Genomic DNA, 16171 nt, shown 5'->3' with positions numbered 1-16171 from the left:
ATCTACAGAGCTACAGAGGAAGATATCGCTATGGATACCAATTCTAAATGTGAAAGTAATAAAAACACAAAAAAACGTTTAAAAAGTCAGGAAGACGTCAGATTGGAAGATAATAACAAAATTGAACAACTACTTCCATGGTTATTAAAATTCAATAAAATCATACGTTCATGTACAGGAAGTAGAAATTATGAACATCTGGAACGATTGCTTTTCTTCTACACCCAGTAAGATTGTCATTTACATCATTATGAAGATCCAATTCAACGTTGTTAAATTTTTTACAAAAAATTTCACACATGTATAAACAGATCGGGGGTTAAATAAGGTATACATAAAAGATATGTAATTTTGCTGTATTTCAGGAATATTCTTTCTAGCGTAGCAGAGAACACTGTCGAATTTAATAAATATAAAATTAATTTGATAAAAAATCATATTAATAAAATGTTAATATTCTTTCACATGTATTGGCTTGATATAAAACAACAGGTACTATTAATCCCAATTATTTGTTTTTGTTTTACGGAATTGTAAATATAAGATCATTGTTAATCTTTTGTCTCTTTTCTTTCTCAGAATGTATATTACAGTCAATATTTAAATAAAATATCAGCTTTGTTAAATGTGTATATAGATATGGAGTTAAAAACTTCTAGTCACGTTAAAGATTCTTCTAAAGTTGCTGCAAAGATTCTTGCAGCATTGTACATATATCTAAGTAAGTGTTATCAAAAATTGATTTTGGAAAAATTGATTTGATCTAACTGTCGATATAGATAAGAGAGAGAAAGAGAGTTCTCTAATATTAAACTGTTTACAGATAACTCGGAAGAACATATTTTCAGGATATTACTTAGAAATAAACACACAAAAAAATATACAAAAGTATGCAATCATATATTTATGTACGTAAATATATTTTTTAACACATTATATCATAGATAATAAATTATATTTCAGACAATAAATTGAGATAATACAGATTATATTTTTTTTTACATAGGAGGAGCTTTATTAATCTCAAAACAAAGACGACGTCTATAACCGATGTAGCTTATATCAGATATTTGCTCGCCTTTAAAATGTGGAAAAAAATGGAAGAAACAGAAAAGTTAAATCTTTCTGACAAAAAGAAAAGAATTGATGAGTTAGCCGTAATGCTGTTAGGACCGCGTATGCCAAAATTGCAAGACGAATTATTGAAATTTGTGCCTAGACCACCTATTCAAGAAAAAAATGAAACATTATGGTTAATAGAATCAAATCAATTTGATATAAAGGAATTTCATAAACAGTTCCTGCTATTTGAAGACAAAATGGATAACTCTACAGGTTTAAAATGTATCAAAACAATTCATGCTGATCAGACTTGTTCAAAGTCTCAGGTAAGATCTTTTAATAGTGTTTCATCTCAAATTATATGTGAAGATCTTTACATTTATTAAGTATAATGCAAATTTTAATGTTTGGAATACTACTTTTTTAGAAGCATCAGATAAATTCGTTTCCATTATTTCGTCCAAATAATTCTAATGGAAGTTCATCTGAACAGAAAATAAATAAATGCTTAGATGGTTTACGAAATAATAATACATTATCAAATAATAAAAATAATAAAAATAAATGTTTGGAAACTCATTTACAAAAAAATGGATCAAGAAGCCTTAAACCATTGAAAAAAAACAATTCACACAAAATTATAATAATTGATTTAACTGGAGATGATAAAGTAAAAAGAAAAAGGACTAATCGAAATTCGGAATCTTTGAAAGTTAAGAAAAATAAGAAAAACAAAAAGAAGCATATCAATTCTTCAAAATATTCAAACAAACTTACAAATTCCAATATTAAAGAACGTTCTAATGAAGACAACAAAAATTTAAAAGAAAAAAATCGTTTAGAGTCTAAATCTGATATCAAAAGTAATAATGGTACAGAGAATTGTACTTCAGTTAACAGTGATACCTGTATGGAGTTTACAAAAGAGGATGAGAAACAACACAGTTACAATTTGCGTTATTTGAAATCACCGATGTTAGATGATCGAAATATTAATGAGTTGAAGGCTAATGTGTCGGAAAAAAGTAAATTAAAGAATTGTGTATCATCTAATATGACAATAGAAAATATAATTAGTTCTTGTGACAATTCGATAACACAAAATAAGGATGCATTAACATCTCAGGAAGAAAGTGCCATGGAGACAATACCTTTAAAAACGTGCCAAAACAATGTTGCAGTTCAGCAGAATTATCAATTTGATTTGAAGCAAGAATTACCAACAAGCACGGATTATGCGATACAAAAATCGTGCCCGTGTTGCAATACAAGGCATGTTGATCATTTTATAATGACTAGTTTGCAGTTTATAACTGATCGTAGCTCACTAATTACGGAAATGATAAAACAGAATGTATGTCAAGTTAATAAATGTCCAAAGTATTGTACAAACGTTATCGTGGCAAAAGCACAGGGGAATCTGAATAACACATTTTACGATAATGAAAACGATATCAAATTGACTTGCGACACAATAAAAAATGATTGCAATAAATATGTTTATCTTTTGAATCATACTGATAAATGTGTCACGACTGTACACGCTGAAAAGAGAGTGCAATGTTTAGATAAATCCGATGACAAATGTACTGTTTCAACTACATTTACTGAAGATAAAGTTGTAGACCCACCATCGTCTAGCCAACATGTCAACTTTGATAATTTTGTAAAAATAAATGATCACGATAGTAAATATTCTGAAACTATGATAAAGGAACAACAAAAAGAAAGTGATTCTTTTATATTAAACGATCGATTACATTTCTCCAATGTAGAAGTCGATTGTAATATGAAAAAATTTTTCCCCAAAAAAGAAGAAACTGACGAGATGACAAACAATTATATAGATTTGGAGCACAACAATTTCGTGAATGATATCCAAAGTGAAACTCTTTTGGAAGATGTCTTCTGGCAATCTTCTGAACAGCCTGAAATTAATTTAGCCGGTGTATTAAATAAATCTGAGGACACATGTATTGTTTCAACTACATTTATCGAAGATCAAATTATGGAATCGTCAATGGACACTCAGTGTGTCAATTCTGATAATAGAAGAAAATGTGTTTATGAAGATACGATGAAGGAACGAGGAAAAAGCGATTGCGATACTTTGATGTCCTCTGAACATACATTTGATACCGACTTTTTCGAAATAGATTCAAAAGAAATTAGTGAAATAATGAAAACTAATTGTATAAATGATTTTGAAGATATCAGTGTTTCACATTTTCAAACTTTGGAAGATTTATTATCGAATGACACTACTGATTTCCTACCTCAGGAATATTTATTTTAATTAAAAAATATATATACACAACATGTACATCATTTAACAAAAATAATGTTCTATGCAATCAAAATGATGCTATTGATAGTAATACAAATTTGATAACTTCTTTTAATGCTAAATTTAAATGCTGATACACCTTTCTGCAATTGCCAGCAAAGTTCGATAAACTTATGTCACTAAATCGTAACGAATCGTCACAATGCTAAATATTATTGTTAACTAATTCAAATATCATTCTTTTAGATTTCAAAGTCATGGAATGAAATTTCGATACTCTTCCTAATAAGTGAAATAACGATATCTTAACTAAATATTTTTATGTTTGCAAAAAAGATGTTGAAAGCTTTCATATCCTGAAAGATAGATTAAATCAATTCTTTAAATGAATTTTATATATTCAAGAATATTTCAAATGCTGTCAAATTATTCAATAAAAAAAGAAAAGATTCTGCCTCAACATCATATTGCGTAAGATACATATTAGCGCCAAGATACTACTGTGTCTCCTTAAATGATTCTGGTTGACTTTTAATTAAAATGATATTTAATCGAAATATAGATCGTACGTTTGTGAATGCCACTAAGTCACAAGCTATCAAATATAACAGATTGTTATTTACTGAAGAAACCGAGAAGAAAAAAATACAGTACAATAACGATGTTCACAAAAAAGTCATATTGAAAAATTTCCAACCTCAAGAGAGATGAGTTACAGCAAGTTTTTAAAGAATTTTATAGACTTCTGCTTCTCAATATATTGAGATATGCCGTCAACAAATTGCTTACTATCGTAAAAGGATAATCTGCTTGAACATCTTATACAACTGTATAAGATAAAATTTTATTTTGAATGAATCTTAATAGTAATTTAAGACTACATCACAATAATTATAATTGAGACCATAGACCATAAGGTAACAAATATCATTAAGAAGTAGACTGTCAGATGCATCAAATCATCACCCACTGAAAAAACATCTAAGAAGAAAAAAGAAAGAATCGTATCTGTAGTTTTGTTCCTTCTAAATGCTAAATAAACTTGTTTTCTCTGATTCAGTACAATGTTCGAGAAGGAAGTTGTATTTTTTCTACATTAAAAAAAAGGTAACTTAATATTTAAATCTATGTTTTGAAATCTCTATTATCATTTGAGGTTATTGTATTATTTTTTAGAATTATAAAATCTGTAAAATGTTACGTACATATATACCTACACATAAGAACAACTACATCAAGATACATAATACATCTCCGAAGATTATTCTCTTCCTATATTACAAAATAATTTATAAAAATAATTTATAAAAGTTATTGGCATTTACTATAGAAAATATTTATAGAATTATCATTTTTTTAAATTTCACAGAATATTAATAAGTAATAAATTAAAATTTATTAAAATTTGAATATAAGAATAACATAATTATTAATTATATATAAAACATAGATATGTGTAAAATATTTAGGACATTGTTCCCTTAATTTAATATTTGCCATGAAACAAATTAAATTTTAAGAATTGTCCTTTATATAAGAAGTAATATTAAATTGTATATGTATGTGAAATAATTTAAAATATCACATGTATACCTATTATATTTAAAATGTAACTTGTATATATAATGTTAACATTATTTTCTATGAAATTAATATAAGTAATGTATTTAAATCATCTGCTTGAAGATACTGTAATTAAAACTTGTGTAAGATAGCGCCTTATTGGCTTAATAATTATTCATTAATGTACTACATTATTATTATTGAATCATAAATATTTATATTTATTGACATTTTATTTTATTTTCAGAGTTTATATCTATGTGTAGAAGAACATGAAAAAATGCAGTCGGTGAGTGTAATATATATTTATTATATAAAGCCTCTCATTTCAAAACTTGGCTATCTCCGTAATTTCAATCTTATAATTAAAAAAATAGAAAAATTGCAATTATCAATTTCTGCTGTAATTATTAAAATTTACATGTAGATTACGAAAACATTTTTCAATTCATGTATACAATAACATATAATAAGAGAAATTTATGAAAGACATTTGCAAGACATAAATTTTAAACTGTGATAATTATTTTTTAATTCTGTAGATATAATTGGTACTTGATATTTTAATCTTTACATCGAATTGTTATTCATTATTATTTATTTTTATCAAATCAATTTATCAAAATATCAAATTTTTCTAGGTAATATTTTATTAGAGGTAACGAGTTTTGCAATGAGATCTCCAATATATTCAGACTTCTTGTGATCTGATTTTTCTAGAATATAAATATTCTAAATTTAAATAATTTTCATGTATAATAGTTACAAAGTTAAAAAAACTATTTAAAAAAATTATATATGCTTTATTTAAATAGCAATTCAAGGATATTGATTATAGATCTACTTACGATGTCATTTTTTAAATCTAGTTTGATTAAAACATTTAACATAAATTGTTAATATAGTAGGATTGGATCACAAAGGCCTAAATATAATAAAGAAATTATGTTTATCATATATGTGCATTTATTTATTACAGCGTGATTGTCGTTTATGCTCCTGAAGAAGTCGCCAATTTTTAACTACTTACGCTAAGTCGTAATTCGATGATTGAAATAAAAATTGTGTGTGTTTGAACATATGATACTGAAAATTATTACATTAAAAGCTTCCAAGATGTTAAAACACAACGCGATGTAGAGTTGCCACCTTTTTGGGTTTGGACCAAAAACTCGATTTTGAAGATTTATGTCCGAGTTTGGGTTTCATTACTTCTCCAGGTTGCATAAAATGTAAAACGTCTTATGTAGTTTGTAATGAAAAAAATTCCCTGAATGTACGGCATTGGAAAAAAACTAAGAAGGGCGTTTCGAATAAGACGTATACATTACGATGTTATATTTATCGATGAACTGTTAAGAATTTTATAAATTTATTAAGAAATTTGAAAATATGGAGCTTGTTAAAACTGCAAATATTTATGGAAGTAAAGCCAATAAAAATAATAATTTATATATTTATTATGCAATCGTCTTCATCCCGGGAAAAAATGTTTCATATATAGTTATATATAATTATACATATAAAATATGCATATATATAATATTTTTTCCCGGGATATCATTTATATAATTTATATATTTTCTGTTTTGTGATTGTCAAAATTTTGTTGCTTTTTATTATTTAATTATTTTTTATCTTATAATATTTTTGGATTTTTCTTGTTTCGATAATTTTCATAAACCATTTGTATGTGATTTCATAAACATAACTTTTTTCTTTTTCTGATACCGAATAAGAACGATCTAGGTGGCAACGCTAACGCAATATAATTCGTACAGTTATTCAAACAATCTATAAGATTAAAAGTTTATAAAGAGAGAAAGAATATTTTTTAAGTTATGCTTAATTTATAATTGTATCATATGGTCAAGAAGCATTTCTGGCAGATTTTTTTTTTAATATGTATTTTATGTATATAGATATATACATATATATTACGCACGTATATTATTTTATAGTTGCATTTAAATATTAAGTAAATATATGAATAATGCGATATACGTGTTGAAAAGAAAGAGGAACTATTTTCAGTAGTAATATTATTTATTCTGATAAAAGTTAAATTTCTGAGGTATATTTCCAAAGTTATTGCAGGAGTAGATTAATAGGGTGAAACTATTAAAAAATTTTATTACACGGATTATTATATTTAAAAAAAATATGTTTTACCTTAAATTTTAAATAGGGTGGAAATAATTAATAATTATATTAATTAGAATTATTACTTTGAATATACCAGTATTGAATATCCGGAAAATTTACAATTTGAAAAAGTCACATATACACAAACAGAATTAATAATAATAATTTTCATATACTATATATTAATTAGTGTACACTGCTTTTCCTGTGTTTTTTTATTTTAATTTAATCATTAGCGAAATAATATAGAACAGTATATGAAATTGAATCGCTAAACATTTTATTGTGCTCGTTTATTGCTATTTGGCAATAAAAGGATATTTACTTCCTTATGTAATTTATTTTTTGCACTTTTCTCTAATGCGTCTGAACCAAATCATAATTTGTATAAAGTCTTTTAGTTGTTAAAAAGTTATTTTAATTAAAAAACATAGTTTTATATATTAAATGAATTAATAATTTATTATGTCTAGTCTATGAGATTGATGAATTCTTCATACAAAGAGGAATCCTATGATATTTAGTATTAAAATTTAATTTGTTGTATATTTCTTTGTCGATATTTAATGTAGAGACTGATTTTATGGTACCTCATATTTAGTTCAAGTAGATAAAAATCCTCTTGATAAAGGGAGACGTATTACTGATATTAGTATTGAACAAAGTGTTTTAAGATTTGACGATGTTATCGTAGATTATGATGTCAGAAAAATATTTATTCAAGTTTGCGAGAATGATCTTTCGTGAACAGATTCAGAAAATTAAGTTTTGAAAATGTAATATAAACACTAATTTGAGTTCAACAAATTATGTGAAAATACAGTTTCGAAATTTGTTTATAATTAGGCTTGTTAACAATTAGATAGATAAAGTTATCGTGAATCATAGAAAATCATAAAATCAAAGTATGTTGTCTCGTATCTGACATTATAATATAAGCTTAGTAACGAATCTTTAAGAAATACATTCCTATTTCTTTTCATATATTTTATAAAGTAAAATTACAAGATCATTGCTTGCCATATTATTGCTGTGAAGATAATCTACTTTTTATTACATTTCCTTTAATTTTCAAATGCATTGAGGAGTATTCTTTCACACGTATTCTTCAAAGACTTCATATTCTTTAAGACTTTTAGCAAGGTAGAAATGACACAAAGTAATTGTGCATAAATGTTTGCAAAATAGACGATAGTTATTTTAAATTGCATGTGTATATGTTGCAGAAGAAAATATTTTATATTTCTAAAATTGCATATTGTAAGAGCATATACACAGCATGACATAAATTCGAGCATATGTTCCACACCCTATGTAAATAGTAATGTATAAAAAGAAAGTGTGTGGAAATTTATTCTGTTGCGCTTATACCTCGAATATTTTATATTTATTGTAGACAACCTCACTTCATTGAATGGATCACTATTCTAAAAAACATATACATATATATATATATACATAATTTAATTCGAAAGATTGCATAATTTATAGTTTACAGCCAGTAGATAGTAAATAAATGAAATATATTCTCTAGAATAAAGTTTATCCGAGAGGAGGAGAATATTACTAGTATTATCCTAAATGAATAGTGCCCTGATAAACGTATATTTTAAAAAATTGCATTCGCGCGTGCGAGTATATATAATTCAATATGATACATTTCAGTATATTACTAAATAATCATTAACACATGAATAACAAATATCAGCTCTTTTAAACAAGCAATAACGTTGCTTCGTCATAGAATTAAATAATATTATCGCATTTGGTGAAGATTTATTTTCTGGGAATAGTGCAATAGAAGCTTTAAAACTGTTTCCTTTATTGCATTATATTGTACATGTTTTTATTGAATGTACATGTTAGCGGTTTAAAACGTAATTCTAATCTCTCCTTTTCTGCAAATTTTATAATAAAATGTTATTTATTTACAACTTCATCCTCTAGGCCTAAGAACACAGCTGTATCTTTTTTTTCGTCATTCTTATATATACAAAATATTTATGTAATAAATACTGTATGTGTACTGTGTAAGGAACTTCTATCAAATTTGTCAAAAGAAGTTAGACCTGGTTATGCAGTTTATATGCGTAGGAGTTTCGAGATAATATACAAACTCAATATGTCTATCAAATTATGCAAGTTATATTTTATTGTATTATATTTCTTTGTAAAGTATCAATATGAAAGGCAGAATATATTTAGACGATGCTTCCACATGGTTTTAAAACAAGTTCATTCGCTTACTCGTACTGCGTAAAATATTTAGGTATGCAGTTAGATTAATAAAGATATAATGATATTTAGTCGAATACTTTTTTTTTGTTAGTTATGTAATACATCTCCTAATTTTATCGAATTCAAATTTTTATGTATAAACGATTAATATTTTTTTTTACAAGAGTATTCGTAAATTTTCACGTATATTTTTAATAATTGTATATATATATATATATATATGTAGATCTATGATAAATTAATTTTCCTGTATTAATTGTGTTCTATGCGTAAAAACATTATATTGTGATAAGTTAAACCCACAATGTACAACAATGCAGAGACTGAAAAAAAGAATAAAGGTTCAATTTGTAATACATTCGAGTTATTCATTTATTACGCGCAATTGTACAAAATCAATTGGAAAACTCAGTTTAGAAACACTTCGATAATCTAGTCAAAAAGAAATACTATTTTCATTAAAATGCAGAATTTGTATTTCTATATGCAAGAGTATTAAATTACTACTATCATTTTAGAAGCATTCAATACATTTCCTCTCACTATGTATATTTAATTCGTAAATACTTGTTTTATTCTCTAGCATAGGATATAGAATATATATGTATGTGGAAAAAATGATACTGAAATCTCATTAATCTTGTTTGCATAGAAAAGTGATTGCAATATAACGGCATAATAAACACATTCGGATGTGACCAACATGTACCTAAAAATATTTACAAATCTTGGGCGATGTTTATTATTGACGTAATAAAAATGCTTTACTAAAATTGAAAGAAAAAGTTGTGTTAATTAGATACACTTGTAAAATAAATTAGTATCTCTGAATAAAGAAGGTATCTGTAATTATATGAACTAACGAACATTATAAACTTGCCGAATATTTTTTCACTTTTACCCTGTTCAGAGGTATGTTCTCTATATACTCTATTTTTAGTTAATAAGTATACATACTTATGTAAAATATAATGAACCCGATGCTGCAAGCATCAAAAGCATATTAATTTTACCCTGTTGTGTGAGAGTTTCTAACATTTCTATTCTTATTTCATAAGTAATAGCGATGAATCTATAGTTCCAGTGAGTATAATATATAGAAAGAGGTAAATATAATAGTATTATCATATGTGCAGTATATTTACCTCGATTTTATGCAGTCGACATTTTATGTAATGCACATAATGTACAAATATAGGTAAATACAGGTTTATTTATCATTATACGAAAGAGATGTTCTACGCATACACAATACTGAATTTTTTATGAACACGAATTAATGAGGCATCTGATGTAAAGTACTTTACTATACTAACTTGATTAATGTTTAAGACGTCAGACTTTCCTTAATAAATGTTTTATGCGTACAATAATGTATTTATGATTAATGATCTATATATATTCGATCCATATGTATGAAGACTTTTGGCAATTTTGATGAACTAATTATTTATAGCTATAGTTAACTTATAAATTTGTGTTAAACTTAAGCCTATCAGACTTATCGCATTGTAAATTAATAAATAAATAACAATAAGAATCATTATCGGTAAACGTAACAATAAAAAATCATTATCGGTAATGAAAAAGACGCGTCTTCCAAATCTAGGAAATATAATTTAAAATCTAGTTGAAATAGTTGAAAATAAGAAAACAGTTGCAGTAAACATAAGAGTATAGCAGTCTACAATAAAAAAAATCTCTAACTACAATCATTTATATGAAGACGAATAAATGTACAATGATGACAAGTGTGACAGTGACAAGTAATCTATCGAATAGACTACTTAACAAGGTACATTTTCTTTTTGTACAACAAAATGTTAGCTACCGCTTAGCTAATGATCACAGATATGAGATCAGGTATAGGGATATGGCACTGAAGTTATGCATTACTTGAACCAAATCTATCTCGAAATAATTGAACGTAGTTAGAACATTTATATTAGAATAAAATAGTGACGCTGACTGGTTCAGGTTTAACACACTGCAATGTGACTTAATTTGTTCAGATCAGATACACATATAACAAAAAGAATTTAATAATAATACTCTGAAACCATTAACATAAAATATACATATAGAATTGAATGAGCATGAGCAATTTTTTTTTTCATAAGAACCATTTACAATATAATATATAACATTTAAAAAATTATATCCTTAAAAATGTATCTCATAAAAAATTCAGGTTAAATTTAATATAATTTAATTAAATGCTATATATTAATGTTAATCAGTTCTTAAAGTAAGACCCCAGATATATGAACTGAAATACTAAATAATTACATAGGAACAAGCTATACGATGCTTGCTAGTTGTAAAGCTTTTCTATCTTGGTAACTATCGATATCTAAATTGTGCATTTTTCCTTGCATGCCTCAGTTTCATTTTATTTATCAAGCTCGATTAGGTCATTTTACTTTTTAGAATATGTAGCTCATGTAGCCCTCGCGTAGCTCGCGTTTTAACGAAAGATGGACATTTGTATTACAGGAAAAATATATGGATTACTTTCAATTATGCATACTATCTCTTCTTTTTTTTTTTCAACGGGACCTGAAGTTTTTTGTTATCATACGAATCGGCTGACTACTCTACTTATTTTGATAGGTACCTGTATGTATATAACTTTATATTAAACAATAGCTTTTTTCTTGATAATATAGGGCTGCGTCTCTATATATAATAAGAGGACAGATTATAAATGGAAGAAATTAAACATTTCCAGTTTTTATAATTGTACGGCAATACAAATAATTTTGCACCATTTGGCGAATTTATTGACATTATGTGCTTGCATTAAACACTTGCCCAAAGTACTCAAGTATAAGCGGATAATTATTCTGAAATACAAGACATATGTTACATATAAAATTGTGTAAAATCGTATATGCATCTCTATGAAATTATTACAAATTGAAAAAACTATAATACCATAAGATTATGAAATATGATATCTGAATTTTGATATCAGATACTTATAATATAAAATGTTACGTATATACATATATATAATTACTGTAGAATTACCTATGCAAACATGCTCCTAATACATTGTGTATCCTGTTTGTGTTCAATGAAAATTTGGATTTTTGAATACACTTTTAACTTTCAATCGTCAACCTGGTCGTATTACATTCCTGAATTTAAATTTGTATTCTTCAGGAACCTGGAGAAGAATTCACATATAATTATCATCATAAATTATTCATGCATAATAAGATGCAATAATATCTACAGTGTTTTCTTAAAATTGTAATAACTCTAAAAGAAAATTAACGTATAACATAATGATAATAATAATAACACAATAACAGTTAATAATCTATTCAAACACATTTATATATATTTTTGATATGTTTGATTTTATATCATTTTGTCTAAACATTTTATGTCAACAAACAAGTCATTAAACTAATGCTATTATATAAGATAACCTTACCTTTAAAAAATGATACTATACTTCAAAATACGTTTCCACCAAATAAGTTTCTGTTTGACATTGATTATGTATGTACAAATATATATATATATATTATATATATAATATATACATATTCATACAGAAAACACTATACAGAAACTTTAATTTTATTTTACAAAAATTTAAAGGAATTTTATGCTTAAGAAAGTTATAGCTTGCGACAGACGTCGCTGCAACCATGACAATAGAAAAACATTAAAATTTAAATATTATCTTACAAAGCCTTATATCAATTACAATATCGCAAGAGTAGAGAGAAACGATGTTTAACCATAGTTTTAGACATACTCAGTTACGATAGTAGCAAAAAATCAGAGCGTGAAATTTTACTGTGTGAAAAACGCAATCAACAATATATAGTCTACGATTAAGTTCGTCTTGCTCGCTTTTATAACAGTGTCGCTATTTGAGTTAACGTTTTAGTAATGAAATAATATAATTTCTAACAAAAATGTCATCATTATATAGGAATATTTATTTTATTAAAAAAAGGTAATTTAAAGAAACTAGCACTATCGTAAACTTACTTTCAGCTAACAATAAAGGACCAACTTGTGACTACATATATATTGTCAGTTTTTTGTTTTTATTTGATAAAAATGTTATATTTTGATGAGAACTTTTTTAGTTATGAATTATCAAAGTTTAAATATCATCGATTTTATCGGCCTTGTATCGATGAATTGAATTGTTATATTTATTTATATAAAGCGGCAAGAATATATCTTAAGACTTAAGGAGATGCTGGAGTGTCCTGTTTTACCATTGTTAAAGACTCTTTTCTCTTAATTGTGTTTATGGATTGAAAAGTCCTTCTCCACAATTAAAGTATCGACAACGCAATTCACCAGCTACAATTGAAAAACGAAAGAAAATTGAAGACTTAATTTTGTTATCGGCTTCTGTAGTCAACAGATCACAATATGTGCTGTATATGAGTTTCAGCACGTTCATAAAAAGTAGCTGCCGAATTACAGAAAACTTGAAAGAATAATCCTATGTTTTTAGAAATGAGGTAGGGGGCTTTAGTATAAGAGAAAAGAGTCGCCGAAAATTTCGTTTGTATATTACGAGTGAAATTAACGTGAAACCGAGCAATATTTTAGTTCCACGATATTTGACAGCGGCGCTGTCATGAAAAATACGTCGCTGAATCTTAGAAATGATCTGAATTATCAACCTACTCAGGCCCATACCAAAAAACATTCTTATGTGCCCTGATCCCGTTACGGGCCTCCAAAATTTTTTCTTTTGAGAAGAAAAATAATAATAAAATAAATATGATATTAATTATTTCAATTTTGTTAAAATAATTTCTTCATAGACGTATCATATTATTTACATATGAATACAAATGAAGATAATTATTTTAATTGCACTGTTCTGTCTTTTACATACATTTCATTTAGTAAATTGTTGATCCATATATACAGGATGTCTGTTAAGTAAGATCGGAGCCGCATTGTGAAGGCATAGAATGGGTCAAGGGGAACAAAAAAGTTTTATACCATTTTGGAATTTTCGCAATAGTTAACAAGATATTAATTACTAAAAATGGCCGAATATTGGTCTTTAATAATTTTTTTCTCAAATGCTATCAACTTTACAGAAAAACTATAAGAGACAAAAATTGTTTATTTTCTTCTCATAAAGTTCTGAGAATTTTTTCAGAATTTTTTAATACCGTATTTTCTCATGATAATAAAAATAAGAAAATGCAGTACTAAAAAGTTGATAAAAAAGTCTGAAAAAATTCTTAGAGTTCTATGAGAAGAAAATAAACAATTTTTATCTCTTATACATTTTTTGTAAAATTGATATTATTTGAGAAAAAAATTATAAAAGACCAATATTCGGCCATTTTTAGTAATTAATATCTTGTTAACTATTGCGAAAATTACAAAATGGTATAAGACTTTTTTATTCTCCTTAACCCATTCTACACCCCAGCTCCGATCTTATTTAACAAACACCCTGTATACATATGATCTATGCTTTTATATTTTCAATATCAGAATATACATACAACTAATATAAATCAAAGTTAATCAGAGTAAAACGCAGATAATTAGACATAACATCTTAAAAAACATAATCAAATTACGAATCCTCTGATAAATGATATCTTCGTTACTTTGTACATTTCAACTCATTTTGAAGTTCTCTTCAGCAATACAGATATATTATGAAAAGCTCACAAATACAAAAAGATTATCACTCGCAAATTGCCAGAGATGAAGTGATGTAAAATTTTAGTAGATAGAGAGCGTGCCAAGAAGCGCTTTGATACACAAAATTACATTTATACAAATCTACTTCATCTTTAACAATTTGTGAGTAACATAATCTTTTTGGATTTGTGAGTTTTTCGTTATATCTATATTGCCTCATTAGTCTTGATTTATGTTAGTTATACGTATATTTTATAGATTTAAAGTCCCCTGTATAATAATTGTTTTTCTCAATATTAGAATATTGCATATGTGTCTATTATGATGTGCGAATATCTACACAAATTAGAACTAGAAGTAATTTATACTGAGGTATTCATGCAGATATTTCCTATGTTTATTTATACGAAACATTACAATTAAATTTTATGTCTACATATATACACACATATATTATATTATATATGTATACATACAATTTTAATATTGCATATTTAAACATAAGGAATGCATAAATAGCTTAGTATTAACTTCTATCTGTAACGTGTGTATATTCATACATTATAGATTTTTCCCAATTCTAAAATTGGAAAATTTTCCAAAATGAAATAAATCTTACATTTGTAGGACTGAGCCTAGTATATGTTTTCGTCCCTGCTAAGATGGTAATGTAGGAATAGAAATATCGATAATTAATCAATCGAATTTCCTGCATGATCATATTAACTCACAGGGCGTATATATAAGCATCTTATACATTGGAAATGAAAACCTGTAATATCGACTTTGATTAAGTTCAGCCGTCGCTCCAGCATCTCTTTAAGAGATACTTATCAAATTAAAAAAAACTTACAATATCGATATATGATCGCAAATGGGTATCTCTCTCATAAGACAAACGCGATATTGCAAATTTAAATGTTAACAAATAAAAAACGAAAAAAGAAATTCAAGAACAAGAAAAATATTTTATAAACGTATTTCAAATAACTGATCCAAGAAATTATATTAAATTGAATACAAAATTATATTAAATTGTATTATCAAATAAAATATTATAAGGAAATAATTTATTGAAAATTTAATTTTAAAGGATAAAAATATAATGATAAATACAAATGACACGTATTTTTTATATTTTTAACATAATTTCACAATAATTCTATTTTGAATTGTAATATTTTCTTAAACGCGTTGCCATATACTAAAGATATATGA

General features: G+C 26.1%; 1 protein-coding gene and 2 long non-coding RNA genes across 3 annotated transcripts; 2 read left to right on the top strand and 1 right to left on the bottom strand.

Moving 5' to 3' along the window:
• LOC108746312 (uncharacterized protein MAL13P1.304-like) lies at positions 1 to 3384 on the top strand (the record flags this gene model as incomplete). Its single annotated transcript, XM_018483006.1, has 6 exons — positions 1 to 227; positions 366 to 492; positions 580 to 721; positions 824 to 908; positions 1007 to 1388; positions 1490 to 3384. Coding segments are annotated over 6 exons (2832 nt in total), but the record flags the coding sequence as incomplete, so codon positions are not given.
• A 1657-nt stretch (positions 3385 to 5041) lies between these two features.
• Positions 5042 to 6390, top strand: LOC108746334. The gene is made up of 3 exons (XR_001939164.1): positions 5042 to 5055; positions 5160 to 5201; positions 5892 to 6390. It is a non-coding gene; the product is annotated as an uncharacterized LOC108746334 (long non-coding RNA).
• A 5610-nt stretch (positions 6391 to 12000) lies between these two features.
• LOC108746333 lies at positions 12001 to 12832 on the bottom strand. Its single transcript, XR_001939163.1, has 3 exons — positions 12741 to 12832; positions 12329 to 12467; positions 12001 to 12141 (listed from the first exon to the last, which is right to left on the bottom strand). It is a non-coding gene; the product is annotated as an uncharacterized LOC108746333 (long non-coding RNA).
• Positions 12833 to 16171: the final 3339 nt, after the last annotated feature.

This window comes from Trachymyrmex septentrionalis, unplaced genomic scaffold, assembly GCF_001594115.1.
Source record: "Trachymyrmex septentrionalis isolate Tsep2-gDNA-1 unplaced genomic scaffold, Tsep1.0 scaffold167, whole genome shotgun sequence".
In the NCBI taxonomy this organism is placed as follows: domain Eukaryota; kingdom Metazoa; phylum Arthropoda; class Insecta; order Hymenoptera; family Formicidae; genus Trachymyrmex; species Trachymyrmex septentrionalis.
Note: the sequence above shows the minus strand (reverse complement) of the source record. Positions and strands in the feature narration are given on the sequence as shown.